At 38.1% G+C, this 27,252-nt stretch overlaps 1 protein-coding gene across 4 annotated transcripts in view; it reads right to left on the minus strand.

The window, feature by feature from the left end:
* Positions 1–16,008: 16,008 nt before the first annotated feature.
* Positions 16,009–27,252, minus strand: part of PHTF2 (putative homeodomain transcription factor 2) — a 159,931-nt gene continuing 148,687 nt past the window's right edge. For 2 of the 4 annotated variants that reach the window (XM_011985451.1, XM_011985450.1), the window contains exons 15-18: positions 23,856–24,011; positions 21,928–22,023; positions 19,547–19,672; positions 16,009–18,652 (exon numbers count right to left, since the gene is read on the minus strand). In XM_011985451.1, coding sequence (XP_011840841.1) covers positions 18,632–18,652; positions 19,547–19,672; positions 21,928–22,023; positions 23,856–24,011 — 399 coding nt within the window. In that variant the 3' untranslated portion in view covers positions 16,009–18,631. The remainder of the gene's footprint in view (positions 18,653–19,546; positions 19,673–21,927; positions 22,024–23,855; positions 24,012–27,252) is intronic. The other 2 variants (XM_011985449.1, XM_011985452.1) reach the window with 2 other exon arrangements.

Raw genomic sequence — 27,252 nt, forward strand, 5'->3', positions numbered from 1 at the left:
TAGGTCATATTCATGGACATAAAACAATTCTCAATAAATTTAAAAGGATCTGACTCATACAAAACATGTTCTCTGACCACAGTGAAATTGAGCTAGAAATCAACAACAGAAAGATTATCTCAAATGTTTGGAAATCCCTAAGTACTTGGAAATTAAAGTCGGGTGCACTGGCTCACATCTGTAATCCCAGCACTTTGGGAGGCCAGGGTGGGCAGATCACTTGAGGTCAGGAGTTTGAGAACAGCCTGGGCAACACAGTGAAACCCCATCTCCACTAAAAATACAAAAATTAGCCAGACGCAGTGGTGTGCATCTGTAGTCCCAGCTACTCAGGAGGCTGAGGCAGGAGGATCACTTGAACTTGGGAGGTGGAGGTTGCAGTGAGCCAAGATCACGCTACCACACTCCAGCCTCCAGCCTGGGCAACAGAGTAAGATACCATCTAAAACAAAACAAAACAAAACAAACAAACAAACAAAAAACATATTTGTAAATAACCAATGTTTCAGATAATAAAAGGGAAATTAGAAAGTATTTTGCATTACATGAAATTAAAAACAAATCATATGTAAATTTGTGCAATGAAGCTAAAGCAGTGTTTAGTAAATATTTTTAGCATTATATGCCTATATTAGAAAAAGAAGAAAGGTTTCAACACACTGACTCCAGCTGCCACTTTACAAAACTTGAGGGGAAAAAGCAGAAGAATAGAACCAAATATGAGAATGTTAATCAATGAAATAGAAAATAAAAAACAACAGAGAAAAATCAGTAAAATCAAAAGATGGTTTTCAGAAAATTACAATGAAATTTATGAAACTCTGGCTGGGCAACATAGCAAGACCCCATCTCTATAAAAAATAAACCAGGCATGGTGTTGTGCACCTGTAGACCCAGCTACTCAGAAAGCTGAGGCAGGAGGATGGCTTGAGCCCAGGAATTTGAGGCTGCAGTGAGCTATGATAGCATCACCGCACTCCAGTCTGGGCAATAGACTGAGACCCTACCTCTTAAAAAAAAAAAAAAAATTAAAGAAGAAAGGTAAAAAGGGAAATTTTAAAAAATGTTATGCCACTTTGGTGGTTTGAAAGACAACCCACCAAAGCTTACTCAAGGAGAAATTCCTTGAAAGTCAGAAGCTCCCCAAAATCACTTTCATTAAATACATTGAATTTGTAGCTACAAAACTTTCCTACAAGGAATCAAAACCCAGATGGTTTCACTGAGGAATTCTGCCAAACATTTAAGGAAGAAATAATATGACTCTACACAAGTCCTCTCAAGAAAAAATGAAGAGGTGGGAAAACTTCCCAACTCATTTTATGAAACCAGCATGCCAAAACTAGACAAGTTATAACGGGAAAAGAAAACTACAATCTAGTATTTCTCATGAACATAGACATGAAAATTCTTGACAAAATTTTAACAAATTGAATACATCAATATAAACAAAAGGATGACACACAACCAACTGGGGTTTATCCCAAGAATGCAAGGTTGATTTTAACATTCAAGATTCAAACAATGTAATTTGCTATATTAATGAACTAAAAAAAAAAAAAATCCACACAACCATCTCAATAAATGCAAACTTTTAAAAATAAAATCCGACATCAGTTCTTGATAAATACTCAGCTAATGAGAAATAGATGGCAACTTCCTCATTCTGACAGTGTCCATCCATAAAAAACTTATAGCTAATGTTATATGTAATGGTGAAAAAGAATGTTTTCCCTCTAACGTCAGAAACAAGGTAGCTGTTCTCACCACTTCTATGTGACATTGTACTGGAAGTTCTAGTCAGTGCAATAAAGAAAGAATAAGAAACAAACGTCATACAGGTTGAAAAGGAAGAAGAAAAACTATCTTTAATCACAGACAACATGTTTGCTTTATAGAAAATCCAGTGGAATCTACAACAACAGAAAAACATTTATAATTCTTAAGTGAGGTTTAGCCAGGTTGCCAAATACATGACTAAAAAACAGAAATCAATTGTATTTTTATGTGCCAGCAAAAATGTTTGAAAATTGGAAACCAAAACTTTTAACATGCCATTTACAATAGCATCCAAAAATGAAATATGTAAGGATAAATCTGACAAAAAATGTGTAAGACCTGCCTGTATATTAAAACTATAAGACATTGCTGAAAGAAATTAAAGAACTAAATGAATTAAGAGATAGATTGTGTTTACAGATTGAATGACTCAATATTGTACAGATATCAATTCTACCCAAATTGATCTATAGATTCAGAATCCTAATAGGGTTTTTGTTGTAGAAATTGACAAGTTGATTTTAAAATTTATAGAGAAATGCAAAAGACTTGGAATAGGCAACAACTGTGAAAAAAGAATAAACTTGGAGGACTTTAAATACCTGAATTCAAGAACTATTATAAAGCTACAGTAATCAATAGAGTATGGCATTGACATAAAGATAAACAGAGCAACAGGACAGAAGAGAGAATCCTGAACAGATCCACACATATGGACAACTAATTTTTGACAAAAGAGCAAAGGCAATTTGGTGGAGAAAGGGTTACCTTTTCAACAGTGGTTCATGCCTGTAATCCCTGTACTTTGAGAGGCCAAGGCAGGAGGATCACTTGAGCCCAGGGTTTGAAACCAGCCTGGGCAAGCAGGTGAGACGCAGTCTCTACAAAACAATTTAAAAAATTAGCCGGGTATAATGGCACACACCTGTGGTCTTAGTTACTTGGGAGGCTGAGGCAGGAGGATTGCTTGAGCCAGGGAAGTCGAGGCTGCCATGAGTCACGATCATGTCACTGCACTGCAGCCTGGGTGACAGAGCAAGACCCTGTCTCAAAAATAAAATAATAAAGAAGTTGGCCATACCAAGCACTAGGGAACATATGGAGCAACTGGAGGCCTCATACACTGACGCTGGGAATGTAAAATGGTGTCACCATGTTAGAAAACGGTTTAATAGTTCCTCAAAAAATTAAACAGACACTTACTGTATGGTCATCTTACTGCTAAGTATTTACCAAGAGAAATAAAAGCTTATGTCTATACAAAGTCTTATATACGAATGTTCATAACAGCTTTATTTGTAATAGCCCCAGTGAGAGATGTAAATGTTTATGAAAAGGTGAATGAATAAACCAAATGTGATATATATCACAATATACGTATTTCACCCAGGCTGGAGTGCAATGGTACAATCATAGTTCACTGTTATTCTGATTCCGGGATCCAAAAGATCCTCCTACTTCAGCCTCCCAAGTAGCTGGGACTACAGGGGCATGCCACCACATCTATCTAATTCATTTTTTTGTAGAGACAGGGTATTGCTATATTGCCCAGCCTGATCTTGAACTCCTGGCCTCAAGCAATCCTCCTGCCTTGGCCTTCTAAAGTGTTGGGATACAGGTGTGAGCCACCCCTCCTGGCCTGATATATTAATACAATGGAATATTATGCACTAATATACTAGGAATGGACTATTGATATATGCTACAATGTGGATGAATACCAAAATAATTATGCTAAATGTAAAAATCCTGACAAACATGAATATAATATAATATATATAAACTTCTAAACTAACTTATGACAGAAAGCAGATTAGCATTTGTCTGGATATGCGAGGATGTCCAGAGCTACAAGAGTGAGTAGATACAACGGGGCATGGGGAAACCTATGGAGACAATGTTGAGGTTTTATTGCATATCTATGTCAATATTTACCAAACTGTACACTTTAAATGTGCAGTTTATGTTCATTATACTGTGCTTCCAAAAAGATACTAGCAAAGAAAGAAGATGGCTATGTTCCTGTTGTGCTTCCTCATTCAGTTGGTTTTGATCTGTTGTTTTAAAGCACATGAAGAAAACCCAGCCTCACACAGATGTGTTGTTGGAAAGGAAAAATATTTTATTAGCCCCTTCCGATAACTGTGGATGTTCTTTTATGCTATACCAAAACTTGACACGTGGTAGGTTAAGTCATTGGGTGGAATCTAAAACCATACGATATACTTTTTATTCTGCTACATTAAAATCCATTGTTTCATACTACACTTTGATGGGTCTTTTACCTTTATGTGATTTTAACCTTGCAGACCCCTGAAAGAGTCTTGGAAAACTCCCGGAGATCCCTGAACCACACTTTGACAATCACTGATTTAGATTACTCCTTTTTTTAAGTTTTCCCTTCTATGGATTAAATTATCAAGCCAGGCACGGTGGCTCACACCTGCAATCCCAGCACTTTGAGAGGCCGAGACAGGCAGATCATGAGGTCAGGAGATCGAGACCATCCTGGCCAACATGGTGAAACCTCATCTCTACTAAAAATACAAAAATTAGTTGGGCGTGGTGGTGTGTGCCTGTAATGAAGAGGCTGAGGCAGGAGAATTGCTTGAACCAGGGAGTCGGAGGTTGCAGTGAGCAGAGATCACGCCACTGCACTCCAGCCTGGGTGACAGAGCGAGACTCCACCTCAAAAATAAATAAGTAAATAAATAAATAATCAACTGAAGTGTAGGCAGCTCCCTTCACTGAGCTCAGACCATGCAGAAGGGAGGAAGGGAGGAAGGCAGGCTTTGTGCTGATTTAAGAACTAGATATGGTGGGTAGTTTGGATCACTTCCATTTCTGCACCCAACTGCTACTTTCTTTTTTAACACCCTCTTGAAACAAAGTTCCTAGAAGACTTGCTGCTGTAACTCTGTGCCACATATGAGCACTCAAGGAAGCAGGGTTAAATGTCACTGACACCACTCAGCTGACATATTCTGTTGGAACATAGCATCTATCTTAAGTCCCTGAGGAAGGAACAGCATTATTTCCATTTACTGTCAGCATGTAACTAGGATCACCAGTGTATTAGTCCGTTTTCACGCTGCTATAAAGATACTAGCCGAGACTGGGTAATTTATAAAAGAAACAGGTTTCATTGACTCACAGTTCTGCATGGCTGGGGAGGTCCCAGGAAACTTACAATCATGGTGGAATGGTAGCAGGCCCATCTTACATGATAGGAGGCGAGACAGAGTGAAAAGCCTGGGGGAAACTGCCATTTATAAAACCATTGGATCTCATGAGAACTTCCTCACCATCAGGAGAACAGCATGGGGGAGCCATCCCCATGATCCAGTCATTTCCCACCAGGTCTCTCCCTCAACACCTTGGGATTATAATTCAAGATGAGAGTTGGGTGGGTATACAAAGCCTGACTATATCAACCAGGGTCTCTGGGCCTAAGAAGTGTCAAAATAAAAGGAAAATACTGCTACATTATTTAGGGCACAAAACTTTTAAGATGTCAACATAACAGAAACATTTGTCCCAGCCTCCTCAATCATTGTACCCACTGACAATGCCTTCATCATTTGTCCAAAAATGTTTCTGATCAATGTTTTAATAATGACAATTTTGGCTCACCAAGAATAACTTTGGGGCTTAAAAAAAAAAAAAATCTTCTCAGACAAATTGAATTGGAATCTCTGGGGGTGGGGCAGAGTTGTTAGTATGGCTTTAAAGATAACCTAAGTCATTCTGAAAGGCAGCCAGCATTAAGCCCATCATGAAGACATCATACTCAAAGCAAACCTCTCATCTCTTTCTGATGTTCTCCTTTACCCTCCATTCAATGAGTACCTATGTTCAAAGACCTACACTACGTGTTTTGGAATATAGAAAAATGGGCCTGGCACAGTGGCTTACATCTATAATCCCAACACTTTGGGAGGCTAAGGCAGCAGGATCACTTGAGCCCAGGAGTTCGAGATCAGCCTGGACAACATAGGGAGGCCCATCTCTACATAAAATTAAAAAATTACTCAGGCATGGTGGCACACACTTGTGGTCCCAGCTACTTGGAAGGCTGAGGTGGGAGAATAGCTTGAGCCTGGGAGGTGGAGGCTATAGTGAGCCATGATCACACCACTGCACTCCAGCCTGGGCAACACAGAGAGACCCTGTCTCAAAAATAAAAAATAAATAAAATAAAATAAATAATAAAAATAAAAATGGTAAGACATAGACTTTGTTTTGATGAGCATCTTACAACCTTGCTACATAAATGTTATGCAACACTGGAGTGGCAAAGTTAGGCTGGCTTAAATTATATATCTACCTAGCAATTTTATAAGATGTGTGAAGAGGACAGAAAAAGTAAATTGGAAAGAGAAGGCCAAGCTAAACAATACACAAAGAGCCAAAGGCAGAGGTTTTGTCACCAGCTCGCAGGGTGGCACTCAGAGTTTAGTACCTGGTGGGGACGGCAGCACAGAGGGAAAAATGAAATGGAAATCAGTCAAGGATCCTGTGTCCCAATCCTGGGATTCACTATTTAGAAAGAGACAAGGAGGCCGGGCGCGGTGGCTCACGCCTGTAATCTCAGCACTTTGGGAGGCCGAGACGGGCGGATCACGAGGTCAGGAGATCGAGACCATCCTGGGTAACACGGTGAAACCCCGTCTCTACTAAAAATACAAAAAACTAGCCGGGCGAGGTGGCGGGCGCCTGTAGTCCCAGCTACTCTGGAGGCTGAGGCAGGAGAATGGCGGGAACCCGGGAGGCGGAGCTTGCAGTGAGCTGAGATCCGGCCACTGAACTCCAGCCTGGGCGACAGAGCGAGACTCCCTCTCAAAAAAAAAAAAAAAAAAAAATAGAAAGAGACAAGGCTGTAGAGAATAAGAAGAGAATTGCCACCAAGAGCTACATTTTAGAGCTGGATAGAAGATTAACGGGAGAAGAAACTTCTGTTCCCAGAGTTTTAAAACAAGGGCCTACTAATGAGATGTAGTCTGATTAACTCCTGGTGGAACGGCTGAATTAAGACAGGCTGATTTCCAGGAATTAGGAAAACCTGAAACGGAAGAGGATCACGCCTGAACACCAAGGTCCTGCTTAAAAGTGCGATTGCTTAATCCTGCCAACCCAAAACAAGTGGAAACTCACTCAGGGAGCAGTGCAAAAGCCTAATTTGCTAAAGTGATGGGGCATGGTAAGAAACAAAAGTGTCCTATATTACCTGTCCCACAAAAAAATAGACCTCCTCAAATTAGGACAACTGATGAAAACCGTCTGCTAGAATAACAGGGTAGCTGAATTCCTCCACAAGAAAATCCTTTTAATTTCCTTTTAGAAACAAAATTTAAAATACAAAATAATTAGTTGGGCATGGTGGCGGGCGCCTGTAGTCTCAGCTACTCCGGAGGCTGAGGCAGGAGAATCGCTTGAACACCTAGGCAGAGGTTGCAGTGAGCCGAGATGGTGCCATTGCACTCCAGCCGGTGCAACAGAGCGAGATTCCGTCTCCAAAAAAAAAAAAAAAGGAAACAAAATTTAAATTAAATGTTTACATTAGGAAATTATGACCACAGTTCTACTTTCTGAGAATAAAAGAATTCTTAATTCTACTGCTTATTAGAATAGAGAAAGAACATTTGAAGGAAAAATGTCTCTGACTCTTAAAGCAGAATGATGATTAGATCAAGTAATTCTAATTCTGTCCCATCTTTACTCAGATAGAGGTTAAATGGCTATTCCAGTTCACACCCAGGAAACCTGTCTGAATGCAAAGGTCAAACCTAGGTTCCTTATATTTAGAGCAGGACCTTCCTTCTATGCATAGTCAATTGACATGAAAAATATACCATTGTTAAAAAAATACGATTTTCAGGATCACCTGCTATTTGGCAAAAGCATATATAGAGTCACAATGTTGAGTAGGACCTGAATGCATCCACTAAGCCAATACTTCCTTGCAAGCAGGTGAACTTCAAAACTGCCCAAGGCATCATCAGGGTTGGAGAATCCACAGCTTCTATTAATGCTTCCTGTTGGCCAGGTGCGGTGGCTCACGCCTGTAATCCCAGCACTTTGGGAGGCTGAGGCAAGTGGATCACGAGGTCAGGAGATCGAGACCATCCTGGCCAACATGGCGAAACCCCGTCTCTACTAAAAATACAAAAATTAGCTGGGCGTGGTGGCGGGCACCTGTAATCCCAGCTACTCGGGAAGCTGAGGCACGAGAATCGCTTGAACCCAGGAAGCAGAGGTTGCAGTGAGCCGAGATCACACCACTGCACTCCAGCCTGGCAACAGAGAGAGACTCCGTCTCAAAAAAACAAAACAAAACAAAAACAAGAAACAGTCTATGTTGAGGGAGTAATTGATAGGTTTTTTGGCTAGCCCAGATCTTACAAGCCAAATGACCATGTGTTGTTTTAAATCCTAGGGTTAATGAAGAACAGCTGGTCTGGTCTTTGCCCTAAACACAAAGTAGGTTTTCCATTTTAAAAATTTTCCATATTGAGTAATCCAAGTGTTTTCTCCTAAAGCCTTCATATTTCATCCTTTTAACAACTTAGATTTCTTTCTTTAGACAACTTTGGTTTCTCCAAGTTCATTTTCTAGTTGGTCTTGTTTACTGAGATCACTTTGAATTGTCCAAAGGGGAGCCAAATAAAAATGATAATACTAATAATCAGCAGTTATTGTAGGATTACTATGTGTCAAACTCTGAACTAAGCACTTTCTCTAAGTGGCACAATAATTTGCTATTGGAAGAGACTCAAAAGAATGAGCAATGTCTTCCTTTCCCCTATTCCAAGATGACCAAAAGATAGTCATACAATCCTATTTTGAGACCGATTCCCTCCCCTCTAGGGTATTAGTGCCTTGGAGTTTCTAGACTGAAAACAGAAGTTGTCAAGTCCCTGAGGACAACTACTCACCCAGGCTTTGGTTTGGAAGTCTGGTGAACTGAGAAGAGGTGATGGAGACTGGAGGTGGGAGTTGCTGGTAGAGGCGCTCATCCCCAAGACAGGTTGCAGGTGTGCCGAATGGAGCATGGCTAGGAGGTGTGTGTGGAAGGATTCTGGGATCTGAAGCCTTGCAGCAGAGGTGAGGATCTTGAGGCTGAGCCTGGGGTCAGCAGGGAGGACGTGAGGAGCATTGCTGAGTGGCTGCAGCATCCACACCCAGCGGGCACAGGGGGCGTCAGCTGGACACCAGAAAGCACAGGGTGGAAGTACAGGTGCCGCCAGAGAACAAAGAGCAACCCAATTCCATGTTTTTCAGGTATTAGCTGAAGCCCTGGGCTTTTGTGCCAATCGAGGAGGGAGGGGCTCCTCCACACGTAACAGGTTGATTCTTTTTTTGATTTTCTTTTTTTTTTAAATGACAGGGTCTTGCTCTTTTGCCCAGGCTGGAGTGCAGTGGCATAATCATATCTCACTGCTACCTCAAACTCCTGAGCTCAAGCAACCCTCCCATCTCAACCTCCCATGCAGCTGGGACCACAAGCATGTGCCATGCCACCATACCTGGCTAATTTTTACATTTTTCATAGGGACAGGGTCTTGCTGTGTTACTCAGGTTGGTCTCCAACTCCCAGCCTCCCAAAGTGCTGGGACTACAGGTGTGAGCCACTGTGCCCAGCCTGACTTCTTGATACCTTTTGAATAGGTACTCAAAGCCAGATTTAGGGAGTTGTTGTGGAACAAGTCCATGCCTGTTACACAGACATCTCTTAATTTCACACTCACAAGAACCTCATGAGGCTCCAGAATTAGTTGCTTCCTATCTCATTTTACAGATGAGGATTACAAAGGTTAACTTGCCCGAGGGCGTATACATGCTTCAAGGCAGTCCCAGCTCGGCCTGATTCCAGAGCCTGTGATCTTCACCATAGTGCAAGATAACTTGAGCTATTCTGTCAATTTTTTTAAAATGGTGTCACTTTGCAAGTAATTACAAATCAACTCTGTCATTCAAAGGTGAAGAAAGGCCAGGTGCAGTGACTCGCACCTGTAATCCCAGGACTTTGGGAGGCTAGGGTGGGAGGGTGGATCATTTGAGCTCAGGAGTTCAAGACCAGCCTGGGCAACAGGGGAAACCTCATCTCTACAAAAAATACAAAAATTAGCCAGGCGTGGTGGCTTGCACCTGTGGTCCCAGCTACTCAGGAGGCTGAGGGGGGAGGATCACTTGTGCCTGGGAGGCTTCAGTGAGCCATGATTCTGCCCCTGCACTCCAGCCTAGGCAACAGAACGAGACCGTCTCTCAAAAGACAAACAAATAAAAACAACAACAATGGTGGAGAAAGAAACTGAGGTCAACTTAATTATACATACCCTGTGCTATAGTTTGACCCCTCCAAATCTCATGTTGAAATTTGACTCCCAATGTTGGAGATGCAGCCAATGAGGGGTGTTTGGGTCATAGGACAAATCATGAATGTCTTACTCATGATTTACTCATCTCCACATAAATGTTTTGGTGCCATCCTCCTAGCAATGAGTTCTCACTCTATTAGTTCCCATTATAACTGGTTGTTAAAAAGAGCATGGCACCTCTCTCCCTACACTTACTTCCTCTCTCCCCACACTTACTTCCTCTCTCCCTACACTTACTTCCTCTCTCCCCACACTTACTTCCTCTCTCCCCACACTTACTTCCTCTCTCCCCATGTGATCTCTGTGCATGCTGGCTCTTCCCTTCCCTGATGAGTGCAAGCAGTCAGAGACCCTCAGTAGAAGCAGATGCTGGCACCAGGCTTCTTTTATAGCCTGCAGAACCATGAGCCAAATATATCTTTTAAAAATAAATTACCCAGTCTGAGGTATTCCTAGATAGCAACCTAAATGGACTGAGACACTCTTGGATACAAACTTGTACCATGTCAATATTTTAGTTACATAAAAAAATTCTAGCATAGTGAATAGAACTCTTTATACTAAATTTTAAGTTTAGAAAATGACCAGTCCTGAAAACATAGTGAGACCCATCTCTACATAAAAATAAAAACTTAGCTGAGTGTGGTGGTGCACACCTGTAGTCCCAGCTACTTGGGAGGCTGAAGTGGGAGGATCACTTCAGTCTAGGAGGTTGAGGCTGCAGTGAGCCATGATTGCACCACTGCACTCCAGCCTGGGCAACAGAGCAAGCCCCTGCCTCAAAATATCAATCAATCAATCAATCAGTCTCAGTCTGGAGCTGTTTACTAAGTATCCTAGCGAAGATGGTGACATCTCAGTGTTGTACTCACCAAGCAACTAGGACATGCCAGGCACTGTGCTAGGCAGTCCTCATCTTGAAGATAAAATACAAATTTCTTGGCTCCACAAAGTCATCTTCCAGCACTATATTCTACTCCTGCCTACACATCATTTTCTCCAGCCATACTAAACTGTTCACATGTGATACAGTAAACTGGTACCTTGCCTACTTTGTATCAGCTGCAAAGAAAGTAGGTCCAATTGGAAAAGGCAATTGGGTTTTATTCAGTGGCCAGGGAATAGAGAGGGGGAGCTCTTGCTCCAAAGGCAACTTCTCCTGGAGCAATAGGAGTCAGGGGATTGCAAAGAGTTAGATGAGGGGCAGGGCGGGTATAAAACATGCTCAGGGTGGAGTTCCAGACGCACAGGTGCAGTCCCCAAACATGATTCTTCATACATTGTATGTATACAACATGGTGGCCATCTTCATTTAGGGGCAGGGATTTTAGCATTGTAATGATATGGTGAAGGTCTAAAACTACCCAAGCTATTGCTCGGTTTCTCTGCTCCTGCCAGTTTTGGGCAATTTCTGTTACTTTCTTCTCCTTTCTCCATTATCACTACCTCCTTTTTACTTTATGGCTTTGCTCAATTCATGGTTCCTCTTGGGTTTCTGCTTTTCGAGCAACTCCTCCTGCTAACACTGTATCCTAAATTCAAATTTGCAGTAAGAGAGAATCTCACTGAGTCAGCAAGTCACCATCAAGGATACAGTACATCTACTGGGCAAAGCTCTCATGCCAAAACCAACCCTACAGGCTACTTGCGGGCACATAAAATGGCGGGCCGCTTTAGAGCAAGGCACCAATCACTGACCACTGAGTTACGGCCCAGAGAGAAAAGTGATACAGTCCAGCGGGGCTTGGTGAACATGCAGAAACAACTTTCTGCTCTGTTCAGATGAAGGCTGAGAGTGTGGCAAGCCCTCACAGCACAGAGCCATCTAGTATACAAGGGTTCCACCCAACCTGTAAACCTTAAATAGTTCTCCCATACTCTAGGTACAATTATCTCTCATCAAAATCTAAATAACTTATAAAATCAGGAAAGGAAAAGATTAAAGGCGGACAGGGACCGAATCCTGGGGACTGAGGGAGAGTTGGGCTCAGAGAGCAACATCTTTTCGACAGAGCTGTAGTAGGGAGAAGATGGTAGAATTCATGCTTAATGATTTATATCTTTTCAGTAAAGTTAGAGGAAACAGATACAGATGAGAGGAACTTGAGGGTGAGAAAGGAGGTTTAAAAAAGCCATTGTAGGCAGCATATAAATGGACATGAAATGGATTAAAAGGCACATTGCCAAATATAGAGCTGAGAGATTTCAGTCAGATCTTGATAAGCATGATTTCTAGAAAGTCAAGTTCGATGCTCTCCAGCAAGTATGAACAGTGAGCAGTCGACTTAAAAGTTGAGAAGCAGGTTGAAAATGAAAGGACTCTAGGGTGCTGTTAGTGAGAGTATCCACATACAAATGAGCCAGAGATCTAATAATGAAGAGATATGAATGGAATGTGCATCTGAGAATTTAGCAAAATTGCTCATAATTGGATATACAGTAACAAGTAGGCTTGCAAAAGAATGAGCCTTTCCTCCCACATTTTAGTGTGCCTGCTTAGGAAGAAAGGGAATTAAATGTCAACTTCTTGTAAAAGAATTTTTCTCATAGAGAAGAGTGATAGTTTGTGAGAAGGATGACTCTTAATGGTTCTCATATTTGGTGGGGATGCATGTGATATCTTACGTCATATGAATGATTTAGCTTGGAAATTTTTGTTAATTGCCCTAGGCCATTACTTGTTTTTCTTGGTGAGAAAGGTGAAGAGAACCAATTTTCCTGCATAACCAACACATCAGTTCCTTGCTAGGTGCTTTACATATGCTATCTCATTAATCCTCCTAATAGCCCTGTAAGGTAGGTATTATTACTCTTAGTAATTTACAGCTGAGAAAACCAAAGCTCACAGAGGTTAATTTGCTCAAGACTAAAAGAAGCCTGATGCCAAAGCATGTGTTCTTTCCACTAGGACGCACTGCAGAGAGTAGAACAGGGAGATGTCAAGATGAATTCTGGTGTTTTCCTACTGCCAAGGTTTATTAGTTTGTATATGACCTCACTAAAAAATGGACAGATAATTCATCAATATTTTTGTTCCCCCCAGGGTATTCTTCCTATGATGAACAATTTTGATCAGTCAAGAGGTGTCAAATGCTTACACAAAGATACGATTATAGAATGTATACCTGCAAAGGGGATACAGAGAGTTTGGGTTCTATCATTAAGTAGTTGTGCAACCTTGGGCAAGTTTCTTAACACCTTCTGGGGCCTATTTTTTTCATGTGGTAAAATGGGGACTTTGGAATGAGTGGTGTCGAAGGTCCTATTCGACTCAAGTCACACATTAGGTAAATATATTGTGATTTTTCTGTGTATCAGGCACTGTTTCAGGTGCTGAGAATAGTGGTAAATACAGTTAATATCTCATGGAATTTACATTTGTCAACCTTAAATAATCAAAAGGGTTAGAATCCAGTAAATTGGCCAGGCGCAGTGGCTCACACCTATAATCTCAGCACATAGAAAGGCCAAGGCAGGCAGATCACCCAAGGTCAGGAGTCCAAAACCAGCCTGGCCAACATGGTGAAACCCCCATCTCTACTAAAAATACAAAAAATAACCAGACATGGTGACATACACCTGTAATCCCAGCTATTTGGAAAGCTGAGGCATGAGAATCACTTGAATCTGGGAGGCGGAGGTTGCGGTGAGCTGAGATCGTGCCACTGAACTGCAGCCTATGCGATACTCCATCTCGGGGGGAAAAAAAAAAAAAAGAATCTCAGTTTGAGTAAGTTTACTCAAGCACAAAGTTTGACAACAGCCCCTGGGGAAGTACATATTCCAAAGGATGGAAGTCAGTGTTCTGAAGTCTGGAAGTTTGGGATCATTTATATAGACAAAGTTTAGGGGAGCTTAACAGAATTTCTACATCTTTCTATAGAAGGTGTAATGCATAGTTCAATGATCTAATTAGCTGAGGTGGTCTTTTCTTTCTCTTAAAATGTGTATTTAATATTCTACACTGAAGATGTAACAGTCATGGGGGTCTTTTGCTCCACCTGGTCTGATTTAGGTATAGAACAATAAAAGAGGCAGTTAATCTATAACAAAGATTAGGGACTCGAAGAGGGAGAAGTCTGGTCTCTGGTCTTTCCTAGTCATTTACAGAACAAGAACAATAAGGAAGAAAGTTAATCTATAATCTAAGAAGCAGAAGGGGCAAATATGCTACATTACTCTGTCCCTAGGGCTTAGCTTCCCCTGGACATAGTAAGTTTGGAGGGTCCTTAAATTTTACTTTCTTTTACACATTCTACAAAATTTTGTATCTTAAGCCAATAATTCTCAAGGTAGTGACAAGTGGTTAAGTGGAACAAATTTTACAAATCACTTGGGGAATACTTTCTTGAAAGTGTATCTGCACCACCTCTGTGAAATTATATATATATACAGGTCTCTGCTCTCAGTCACTGGCAGAGCCGCTAAAGCTCTTGTAATTTCCTGAATGACAAGGGTGCTAGGAGAATCATTTGTTCTAATATTTGGTCTTTGACTCTAGCTCCTGTCACGCAGTTCCTAAAAGCTTTGTAATTCCAGGTAATAGGAAAGTCTTTTACTATAAGGGGACAACTCTTGGTGGGCTCCCGATTGAGGGTCAGTCACCAGAAGAACCAAACCAGGATTATAAACTTGCAACTTTCAGTTCCACCTTCCCTCCAGAGAGGCTGGAAATGGAGTTTATTCATCATGCCTATGTGATTTGAAGTCTCCATAAAAATCCCTCAACTAAGGGATTTGGAGGGTTTCTGGGTTGCACAACACATGGAGCCTCCTAGAGTGTGGCACACTCTGGACAGGGCATGAAAGCTCCACACTCCTTCCCCCATACCTTGCCTATGCATCTCCTCCATCATCTGTATCCTTTATAAACCTGTAAAAGTTAAGTGTTTCTCTAGCAAATTAATTGAACCCAAGAAGAGGGTCATAGGAACCCTGATGGGGAGCCAGATGACAACCTGGGTCTTGTGACTGGCATGTGAAGTGGGGGCAGTCTTGTGGGAATGAGCCCTCAACCTGTGGGATCTGACGCTCTTTCAGGTATAGTGTTAGAGCTGAGTTAAATTCGAAAACACCCAGTTGGTGTCTGCCAGAGAATCTGGTATCAGAAGTGTTATGCACTTGGGTTTTTCCCATCCCTAATGGCCTTTTAGATTCTCCAGGCAGCAAGTTCTTTGGGGAGCCAGTGCTACTGTTAAGCATTTGTGGTATCTTTTTGTATAGGCTTGGCAGAAAAAAGGTTGAGAATTATGTTCTAAGTGATATAGCAAACAATTAAGAGGTGCCAGTCATATTGCTATTTTGAAGTATGAAGGGAGATTCATTGAAAGAGCCATTTCTAAGCTTAAAGTAAGTTTGAAAGTGCACTTGAATTAATAGTCCTAGATTAATTTAATCCCAGTGAACACTTGGACCAATCAGATAACAGAAATACTAGAATGTTTAGCCATCCTCTGTTGATCATAATCTCTCATGCTGAATTCATGTGGTAAAATCATTTGTTTAAAAACACCACTGTCGGCTGGGTGCGGTGGCTCATGCCTATAAGCCCAGCACTTTGGGAGGCTGAGGCGGGCGGATAATGAGATCAGGAGTTTGAGACCAGTCTGGCCAACATAGAGAAACCCTGTCTCTACTAAAAATACAAAAAATTAGCTGGGTGTGGTGGTGGGCGCCTGTAATCCCAGCCACTTGGGAGGCTGAGGCAGGAGAATGGCATGAACCTGGGAGGCGGAGGTTGCAGTGAGCCGAGATCATGCCATTGCACTCCATTCTGGGTGACAGTGCGAGACTCCATCTCAAAAACAAACAAACAAACAAACAAACAAAAAACAAAAATAAAAAAAACCACTATCTTTTCACAATGAGCTTTAACATTCCAGGCCACAGCCAGTTTGCTGTATTCAAAAACAAATAAGTAAACAAACATTAGTGATATCATTTTGGTGATGAAAAGCCTGTGTATGTATTATTTTTTCATGTTCTAAGAATCATAACAAAATCTAAAATGTTGGAAAGCTATAAAAAATTTATTTTCACTCCCCCCAAATCTAACTAAATTTTGTTAACTAAACACAAAATTATCATAGAAATGTATATGACCTGAAAATTGAAGGAAAAAAAACACTGTCAGTCATAGAATGTTTTATTTTAAACTTGCTGTCAAACTTTCAAATACAACACATGTGGCAAAGAAACAACAGTTCACACACAACATCTGCCACAATTCTATCTTTGAACTGCCTTTTCTATAGTATGTGGTATGTTACAATTTCTTTCAACTTACATTCATGGTATTCTTAAAGGCAGCAATGTCAATTTTTCTGCTTTGAAAATAGTTCAGTTAATGTTCTGAAATTGCTTAAAATGCCATTTTCCTTTTAGTATTCTACTGCTGCCCACACTGACATAATTCAACATATTATTAATAAACTGTTGAGAGGTATACTGTACTTAATAAATCAACTCCCAACTCTAAGTTAACCTCAATCTAAAACAAGCATTTTCTTAAACCAGTATACTCAGCTACTTTTCTCAAAAATATTTCCATTCTGAAATAAGATTTTTTTGTGAGATACAATAGTTTCATCTTTTATTCCTAACAGAACTCATGCCGTACTTTTTTTCTCAAAATATATTTGATATATTCTGTGCAAAATGTTAAGTTCTGTATAGGTATGTACCTTATTTTGAAAAAGTTTATAAAATATAATTCCTAAAAACAACCTCAACATTAGACAATACAGGAAGAAAAAACATCAGACAAAGCCTAAGTTTTCACATGAGAAACTAAGTATGTTCTTAAAGCTCCAGTAATACATTCCTTGAAAAAACTCAGAATGCACTTTGGTCATTATTAAACATATTTGAACATAGGCAAATCAAATGAAATGCTTTCTGTTGTTTTTCATAGCAAGAAAAAACATACTACACAATGAGGCTGAATTGAGGTTGATCAAAAGGAATGGTAAGAGCAAAGTGATACGACATGGCTCTGTTCTCCACACATTCCTGATTTTAAGATTATGATTTGGGGATTATAACTGCACCAATCAAACAAATTATTTACAATTAATCATTTTAAAGTTCTTAAAATATGGTAAAAATACGAGGATATTCCACATGATACACTTTGCACCAAGAAAATTCTAGATTGTTTCAAATGAATTTTTAGAAACCAGATGCCCAGTTTAAAAAAAATTGCAAAAACCATTTCATGTTTCATGTAATTCCTAAAATACTCGATTGTACAAATATAACAACTTAAAATCAAGGCCCAATGTAAGATACTATCATATTCGCCCGATTTACCTAACATACCAACATGATAAGTTCTCATTGGACACTTAGCAAATTATTCGTTGGGGAGGTTAAAAGCATCTAAAATAGCCCTTATATAATGGGGGTGGGGTAGGGATAATGCACCAGATAAGTTTAGAGGATAGAATTTGCAAGCTGAAGCTGTCTTTTCTGAAAATTTGGATATAGTTTTATAACTAGCAATTAGAGAAATATTTTATTGGTTCTTAGCCTTATTCTTAAGTTGTTCATTTGAGTGTGGTATGAATAGCCTGTACTAGAGTGTACCATGGGGAGAAAATTATTTACTTGAGTAAACATAATGTACTTTAGTAATATCAGTAGGCACTTCACTTGTGAGATGAGTATATACCTCACTCAAAAGGATACCATATCATGCCCTAGTACACTATAACAGATCCCATATAAAGATACGCATTAAAAGTAACAATTTTAAAAAGTGCACATTTTGAGCATGCACAGCTGGAGCTGTGCAAACAGCCCAGTGTTTCAAATAAATACAAGTATTACTAGTTAATTTTTATCAAAATATCTTACAGTATGGTAACCATTTACAATTATTGCTCTATTACAAGTTTTATCATCAAAGAGCACTTGTTGACCTGTTATATAATACCGTATATATTAATACTGAAGGGTGCTTAAACTGCAACTTAATCAGTTTGGATCCTGGCATTGTTCCAAAATAATTCAAGAGAAACCCTGACTGGATCTTGATTTACCGAAGAAAATGTTTTATGTGTATAGCTGAGTTCAATGCAATATTCCAAAGTTAAAGAATTTTTCCTCAAGTAAGGCAAGTTCACGGCATTGATGGAGAAACAGTGCTTAGCAATGGCTTCTATTTTCACAATTTGTTATTTTGCCAATATTTATGACCAATTACCAGGATCTCAAGTATCTGGATATCAGTTTCATCACCCTTTCAACAACTAAGTACATCAATGCTTAAAAATAAAATATAAAGACTAAAATAAATGTAAAAAAAAGTGAACAAGTAAAATAAATATAAGAATTGCACAAGACAGTCTGATGTAAACACTTCAACTCCCCAGCTGAGACTCCTGAAGCAAAGAATCAGTGACAAGCTTTCAGGCAGCTTAGTCAGTACTCTTATTCTGGAAAAAAGGCTACATCTTCTTTTCTTTGAATTGTCATGATTTAATCTTCCATAGCTAAAAAAAAAAAAAAAAAAATAGAAGTGGTGACAAGCCAGTTTTAATATCAAAGCTTAAATTATATATAGTAATACCATTTAAGAAGAACTAACCTTAAACACAAACAAAAATGTGAAAATCAGATTTCTATTGCTTTCTCTTGAGAAGTGGCTATATATATATATATATATGTATATACAGAAGTGGTTTAGTATGATTATCTTACATCCTCCTAACAGTTAGTTGTGCATATATTGGAAGATGTATGCATTGCTATATAAATAATATAACTTTTGGCCAAAAACAGAAATAGGGCTTTTCTTTTTCTTTTTTATCATCTAAATTAAAGTTTTATTAGTAAAAATAAATACTTCTTGCTGGGCGTGGTGACTCACACCTGTAATCCCAACACTCTGGGAGGCCAAGGTGGGTACACCGCTTGAGGTAAGGAGTTCGAGACCAGTCTGGCTAACATTGCAAAACCCTGTCTCTACTAAAAATACAAAAATCAGCCAGGCATGGTGGTGCACACCTGTAGTCCCAGCTACTCGGGACGCTGAGGCAGGAGAATTGCTTGAACCCGGGAGGCGGAGGTTGCAGTGAGCCAAGGTCGCGCAACTGCACACCAGCCTGGGCGACAGAGCAAGACTCCATCTCAAAATAAAAAATAAAAATAAATACTTCTACTTATCCTACACAAGACTTCTATTTACAATAAATACTGTTCCAAGTTAGAAATTCCTGTCAGTATTATAAAACATAAATATATATAATTCTTTGAAATTAAATGTGAAATGTTCACTAATTGCAATCTTACCAAAATGACTGCATTACTGTGTATGTGAGGGTAAAATGGGTGCTACAAAAATGCAACAGGAAACTAAAAAACAAAAAGTACTTGCAACCTCTTACCTTTAAATTAAATCCAAGCAAGTCACTGATAACACCAGAAACAGCTGACAGGATAACCACTTGGGTGATGTTATAAAGCAGCGGATTCATTGTAAGCCCATATAATCTGAAAGGACTGTCCAATTCCTAACAGAAGAGAAAAAAAAGTCAGTCCCAGATTCAAAAAGAATTACTACGTAAGCTAATTCAGAACAATATACGATGAGAATTTTTAAAAAACACTTTCAAAAAAGTTACCAATTATGGATGCTTTTAGAAAGGATAAACTTGGTTAAACTTGAAACAAGTAAATTTTAATAATAGTTTTAATGGTTTTAAACAAAAAAGGAACATCCTTTAAAAGAACTCTGTGACTAAATTTGCAACTCCAATTTCTGTCCCTTAAGCTATTATAAGGAGGCTAGAGAACATTTTTTAATATAAGAACTAGACTAGAAACTGAAAGAGAACAATACCTTTTGGTAGAAGAATTAGAAATTGACCAAATTTTCTGGTAAGATTATAACATGTAAAAACTCCTCTTTGAGTCAATTCATTTTCAAATACATGGATTGATTAATTGGTTAATTCAAACATTCAAAGTTCTATTATATGCCAAGCCCTGTACTAGGCTCTGGGAAGTTAAGATTCAGTCCCTGAGCTGAAGGACCTTACATTTAGTAGACATGCAACAAATAATTAAAATATGAAAGTCCCATTTCAAAGGTACATATAAAAAGCAAATAATGGGGCCACAGAGGAAGGTGCTCCTGAAACTTTGTGGATGGTGGGGAGTATACATTCTAAGACACATGAGAACATACCACATCTGAATGGCTACAGGTTGCTCAGCATTGTTAGGGCCCAAGTACAAGGAAGAAAGATCACTGGGCCAGCAATGTAGAAGAAAGACTAGGGAGCAATGAGACCAGAAGCAAGAATATCTATAAGGAGTTCAGTGTATCAAAAGCTTAAGTGAGAGACAAAGATCTCACATAGGGCAGTACTAATAGAGAAGGGATGAATTGGAAGATATTAAAAAGACTGAATCAGTGGACTTGAGAATTTCTTGGCTGTAAAGATAGAGAGAAAGAAGGTACGATCTACGTTAAGTCCCAGATTTCTGACTAGAAATCTATGTAGTTTGACTAGAGGCTATGTATGATCAAAAAGAATCATACTATTATGCTTTGTTATTCTAGTCATTTTTATACTTTGCTCTGAGACTGTGGCTGCTCATTAAGTCTCACCTTTGTAGCCCCTTCCTACACAGTGCCTACACTCTGAAGACACCCAATATACATGTGTCAAGCAAACATACGACTACACAGTGGCTACACTCTGAAGATACCCAATATACATGTGTCAAGCAAACATACAACTACACAGCAGCTACACTCTGAAGATACAATATACATGTGTCAAGCAAACATACAACTACACAGTGGCTACACTCTGAAGATACAATATACATGTGTCAAGCAAACATAAAACTATTAATTCAAGATATTTTTCCCCATTGAGCATTTTGGTCAAAAATGGAATTTGCCTCTATTATCTTGTTCATTATTTAAATGTCACCATCTTCCTCAAGATAATTAAAGGGATTTGAAAATGAAAGCCATCTGTAATTGCTTTTTATTATCCCCCCACCCACTTCTTCCGAACCCTTCAATACTATGTGGTGCAGAGTCTATACCCAATTCACACCGTTTAGTTGACTGAAGAATTAACTGTAACTTTGAAACACAACTAATTTCATACCATTCTCTGAAAATATATAAATAACTAACAATTATATTCAATTGGTTATAGAAGTTGAAATTTTAAAAACTTTTTTCCTTTTAAGAACTAAAAACATAATGAATATTGTAAGCAGTGATAAAAAATATTTTATTAAATTACCCCCAAAGAATTATTATGAGATAAAATACATCAAAATTGTATTCTTTTGTTACCAAAAATTAAATGTTTATGACATACATTTATTATGAAAATTAGGTATTATTACTTTTTAAGCTAACTCAGGCCAACCAGGCCAACCAGAAGACTGCTCTGAGAAACACAAAGTAAAAACCTTCCCAAGTTAACAACAAATTTTCTTTTCTGAAATCTATTTTAAGGTCTAGGAGGCATACATTTCCAAAGATGCCAACCTCTACAATACTCTAAACATAATATTAAGTATTAATATACAATTTCCAAAGAAATTATTTGGATTAGTTTGAGCACTTTTGCAATGAGAAGTAAAATATAAATTGTACGTATGTGCACAAGTATAACTTGGAAACAACTTGGATAATCATGAAAACCAAATATAAAGTAGTATCTATAAACAAAAAACAAAAATTATGTCAGAACAGCATATTTGACATTATAACCATTTTCAATTCTATTCTTACCTTTAGCAGTTTAGTAGCCAGTTTTAAAACATTATTCACTAGTGTCAGTTCCTCCTTTTTGTTAGGTTTTTTCTCCATTTTCAAGTAGAGGTTTATCTTTTATAAAAAGAATAGAAATGCTTAAAATTATAATAAATACACATTTTTAAAGGACTTGAAAGATATTCATTCAAGTATCTGGTTATCGAGATTATATGTGATTTTAATACTCTTTATACTATACATTCCAAATTTCCTATACTTATTTTATAATAGGAAAATAATAACTGTTACTCAAACACTTTTCAAATGTAATCAAAAGCCAAAATAAAAAAGACTGGATAGCATTATTTAAAAGGTGAGACACTTTAGTATCACAGCCAAATCAACCTAAAAAATAAATAATAATTATAATAAACTAAATCAATGGTTTATTATTTCTTTCTTTCTTTTTTACTAGAGATGGGGTCTTGCTATGTTGTCTAGGCTGGTCTTGAACTCCTAGATTCAAGTGATCCTCCCATCTCAGCCTCCCAAAGTGTTGGGATTATAGACAGTCACAATGCCTTGCTGTTTTATGATTTATTTGAAAGTCACTAAAAAATATTTGTGTATTTGTATTATCTACTCTAAAATAGACAATTCTGGGGTGTCCACAGTTCCTTTCTTTGAAAAATGCTCTAACCCCAAGCCAGTGGAAGAAGCAAGGCTAGGTAACTGTGCTTATCCCATTAGATCTCACCTTCACCCACAATCTGGCAGCCATCGCTGATTAGGCTGGAATGTACACCCAAACCAAAGCTATATATATATATAGCTTTGGTAACAAAAGAATACAATTTTGATGTATTTATATATATATATATATACTGACTAGGTAAGACTAACATGATGTATCTATCAGATATTGTAGGAACATAAACTGAAAAGTCAGTAAAAGCCTAAGCCAGAACTCATGCTAAACCAAACCAAAACCATGTGTAAACCAAAATTATAGGGTAGCAAGTCTACAGAAAGGCCACTGGAAGAAAGGTGAAGAGAAGGGCAGAAATGAGAAACCGTTAGCCTCAGAGTGAGTTGGAGGAAGTGGTTGATTTTGTCCAATTCCATAAGGCTCAAGTATACTATTTTTTTGAGTTGGAGTCTCACTCTGTTGCCCAGGCTGGAGTGCAGTGGCACAATCTCAGCTCACTGCAACCTCTGGGGTTCAAACGATTCTCCTGCCTTAGCCTAACAAGTAGCTGGGATTACAGGCACGCACCACCATACCTGGCTAATTTTTGTATTTTTTCACCTTGGGGTTTCACCTTGTTGGCCAGGCTGGTCTTGAACTCCTGACCTCAGGTAATCTGCCTGCCTTAGCCTCCCAAAGTGCTAGGATTACAGGTGTGTCACCGCGCCTGGCAGGCTCAAGTATACTTTCTTAGGGATCTTTATCTTTGTGGTTACTCTTCTGTTTGAGCTCATTTGACAGGTTTATTGATTCTTTAAAATCAAACTATCCCTAACTAAAATATTCATGGGAATAAGCTTCTTTACAAAATTCCTATAAAATGGCAAGAGGAAAATATTTAACAAATTCATACAAAATAAAATTAACCAATTATGCTTTATTCTTTCTACTGAGTAAAAATGATACTTACTCAAATGCGGCTCTGCTACACTGCAAAGCAAACATGTCCCATTCATAGTTTAAAATACATTAATTTATTAAGTGGTACTTCCTTCTTGTCAAATAAAAATGGGACATTAAAAAAGGAGATTGGATTTGAAATATGAATCAAGGCAGGAACACTGAAGAAAGGCTTGTGTCCTATTAAATTTTATGTTTTGCTTTATAGCACAAATGACCTTAATCAAATAAAACACATTCTTGAAAAACGTAAAGGAAATGAAAACATTTTAACTTATAGACATTAATTTATAGCATAATCAGCATGCACACTCACCTGTTCAGTAAGTAATATTGAGGTATTGCTATATTTTTTACTTGTTTCTGATCCAAGGGTAACAAATCTTAGCAGAAAAAGTGTTAATGAGATGCACCAGATTACCAGTTCCCAATTGTAGTGACAATCAAGGAAGATCTCGTGTACATGAAGTAGCTAAAAGTATGAAAAAGGTAACATAAAGCAGCAATGTGATTCAAACAATTTCTTTTTAAAAGAAATAAACATTTAATTCACAGATTGTTCATAAATTTAGTATTACATTTTAGAAACAGTCTACATTAATTATGAAATATTTTAAGCACATCAAAAATATAGAGTATAATGTAATTAATATCCATGGGGCCTCTACCCAGTTTTGTCAAATCTTAATATTTTGCAACATCTCTTTCTGATTAAAAAATATTAGATTCAGTTGAAATCACCTTAAACTTTTCCTTGATTCTCATTTTTCTTCCCCTTCCCACCCCAGAAGTAATGAATTTTATGTTTATCTTTTCCATAATTGTTTTTATTGTTTAGCTACATATACATCCTTAAACTATATTATTTTTTGTATATTTTAAAATTTATTTTCCAAGCACTTGGGAGTTGGGAAAAATAAAGAAAAAAAATGTATATGTTACCACATTATCCACATCATTCTTTAATTTACTTTTTATTCCACTGAATTTTGTTTTCAAGGCTGATTCAGGATGACAGACTTAGCTCTAAATTTGTTCATTCTAACTCCTATGTTAAAGTAAAAAAATCAGCCACGATTTATTGGCCAGTAAAACAATCAGCCACAACTTATTGGTCAACCCTATCATTAATATTTTGTTGCCAATTTCCATTATTACAAGCAATGCTGCAATACACATTCTTGTATGTGTTTCCTTGTATGCACATGCAACTTTCTCTAGAAGTTATCTGGGAGTCAAATCACTGGGTTCTTGGATATTACATCTTCAACTTTATTAGATATTGTAAGTTTGTCTCTGAAATAGTTGCCCCAATTTATACTCTCAGCAGTGTATCAGAGTTCCCTTTGCCATCATTTTCATTCATACTTGTTATTATCTAACTTCCTAATATCTGCCAATCTAATGGGTGTGAAGTGTTCTCTCATTGCCTTAATTTTACTCTTCCTGATATTTAGGGAGGATGAGTATGTTTCATATGCTTATTGATAACTGAATTTCATCCTCTGTGAGTTATCTTTTTATATTCTACATCTACATTTTTTCTAGTATGTTGTCTGTTTTTCCTATTGATTTGTAGAAGTTATGTCTATAATGTGACTAACAATGCTATTTAAGTCATTTTGCCACTATCTTTCCCAGACGCTGGTTTGTTGTTTATGGTGTCTTTGCAGGACACGAAATTTTAATTTTTATTTGTGATCATATTAAAAATTTTGTTTTTCACATTTAGATCTTTAATCCACCTACAATTTATTTTTATGTATGGCATGAAGTCATTTTGCTCCATTTGTACTTCATATTTCCATTATGTAAAGCCTTCCTGCATTGATATACAATGCCATCTGATCATATATTAGGTTTCTACATGTATATGGCTATGTACAACTCTATTTCATCCCACTGGTCATTCTATACCTGGGCAAAAATCATAGTCTTTCTGTAATTTTAAAATAAGTCTCTCATCTGAAGGTTCTAAGAGAAATTTAAAAAAGAAAAACAAAAAGAAAAAATAAAATAAGTCTTCATATTTCTGGTACAGCAACTTGTTCTTCAAAATTATCTGGACTACTCTTGTCTTTCTGTGCTTCCAGATGAGTTTTAGGGAGCTTGATGAGTTACTTATTTTTTAAAATAAAGCATTCTGTTTAATTACATGGGATTCCAACAATTCCCCCAGGAGAATCAGTATGAAATTGAACCTTCCCAACTATTAACATTGTGACTAACATTGTATACCTTCTTTTTTAAATTTTTTTTGAGACTGAGTGTCACTCTATTGCCCAGGATGGAGTGCAGTGGCGTGATCTTGGCTCACTGCAACCTCCGCCTCCCAAGTTCAAGTGATTCTCCTGCCTCCTCAGCTTCCCAAGTAGCTGGGATTACAGGCATGCGCCACCGCGTCTGGCTATTTTTTTCAGTAGAGGTGGGGTTTTGCCATGGTGGCCAGGCTGGTCTTGAACTCCTGATCTCAGGTGATCCGCCCACCTAGGCCTCCCAAAGTGCTGGGATTATAGGCACGAGTCACTGCACTCAGCCTCATTGTGTACCTTCTTTTATAATTTTCAATAAAGTTTTATCCTATTTCTCCATAACGTCCTACGTATCTTTTGTTAGAATTATTCTTGTGAATCTTTTTTGTTGTTGTTGTTGCTATTGGAAATGGCATATGTGTTTTGCTGTTGTTTTTAAAGACAGGGTCTCACTGTTACTCCAGACTGGAGTACAGTGGCACAATCATGGCTCACTGCAGCCTTGACCTCCCAGGCTCAGGTGATCTTCTCGCCCCAGCTTCCCAAGTAGCTGGGATCACAGGCATGTGTCACCACATCTGGCTAATTTTTGTATTTTTTTTTGTATTTTTTTTTTTTTAAGAGACCAGGTCTTACTATGTTGCCCAGGCTGGTTTTGAACTCCTGGGCTCAAGGGATCCATCCACTTTGGCCTTCCAAAGTGCTAAGATTATAACCATGAGTCACTGTGCCTGGCCAGTATTTATAGTTTTCAATTATCTATTTCTGTATATAGCAGATGTCAACAAATTATGGTCCACTGACCAAATCTAGCTTTAGGCCTCTGTCTGGCCCCAGAGCTAAAAGTAAATTTTATATTATTTCAAAGGAAGAAGAGAAAGAGGAATTAGAAGAAAAAGAATATATTTCAGAGATTGCAGGTGTCAGGCAAAAGTCTAAAATATTTATCTGGCCCTTTACAGAGGAAGTTTGCTGATCTCTGGTTTATAGAAACAAAATTAATTTTTAAAATGCTGTTGCATCTATTTTTGTTAATCTTGATATAACAAATATATTTTAAATAATGTGTCTGTAAAGTCACTTGGATATTCTATATAAGCAATCATATAGTCTACGATTTTTTTCCCCAAACTTTAGACCACTTTTTTCCCCCATCTTTGCTGATTAATATCCTCCATCAAATGCTGACTAGAAGTGGTAAAGCAAGTAACTTTGTCTTATTCCCAATTTTAAAGTAAATAACTCTTAAGGTGATATCATTATGTATAATGCTTACTCCAAATTTTAAAAGATATACTTTATCGGATTAAGGACAATACTTCCTAGTCCTTGTATTATGAATGTCCACTGAAAATTTACAAATTGTTTTCTGCATCTATTGATATGATTGCCTATTTTCTGCCTTTAATCAGCTTGAATTGCATTAATGGATTTTCTAAAGTTGAAATCTGCATTCCAGGG

Source organism: Mandrillus leucophaeus, unplaced genomic scaffold (genome assembly GCF_000951045.1).
Source record: "Mandrillus leucophaeus isolate KB7577 unplaced genomic scaffold, Mleu.le_1.0 Scaffold284, whole genome shotgun sequence".
Taxonomy (NCBI): Eukaryota; Metazoa; Chordata; class Mammalia; order Primates; family Cercopithecidae; genus Mandrillus; species Mandrillus leucophaeus.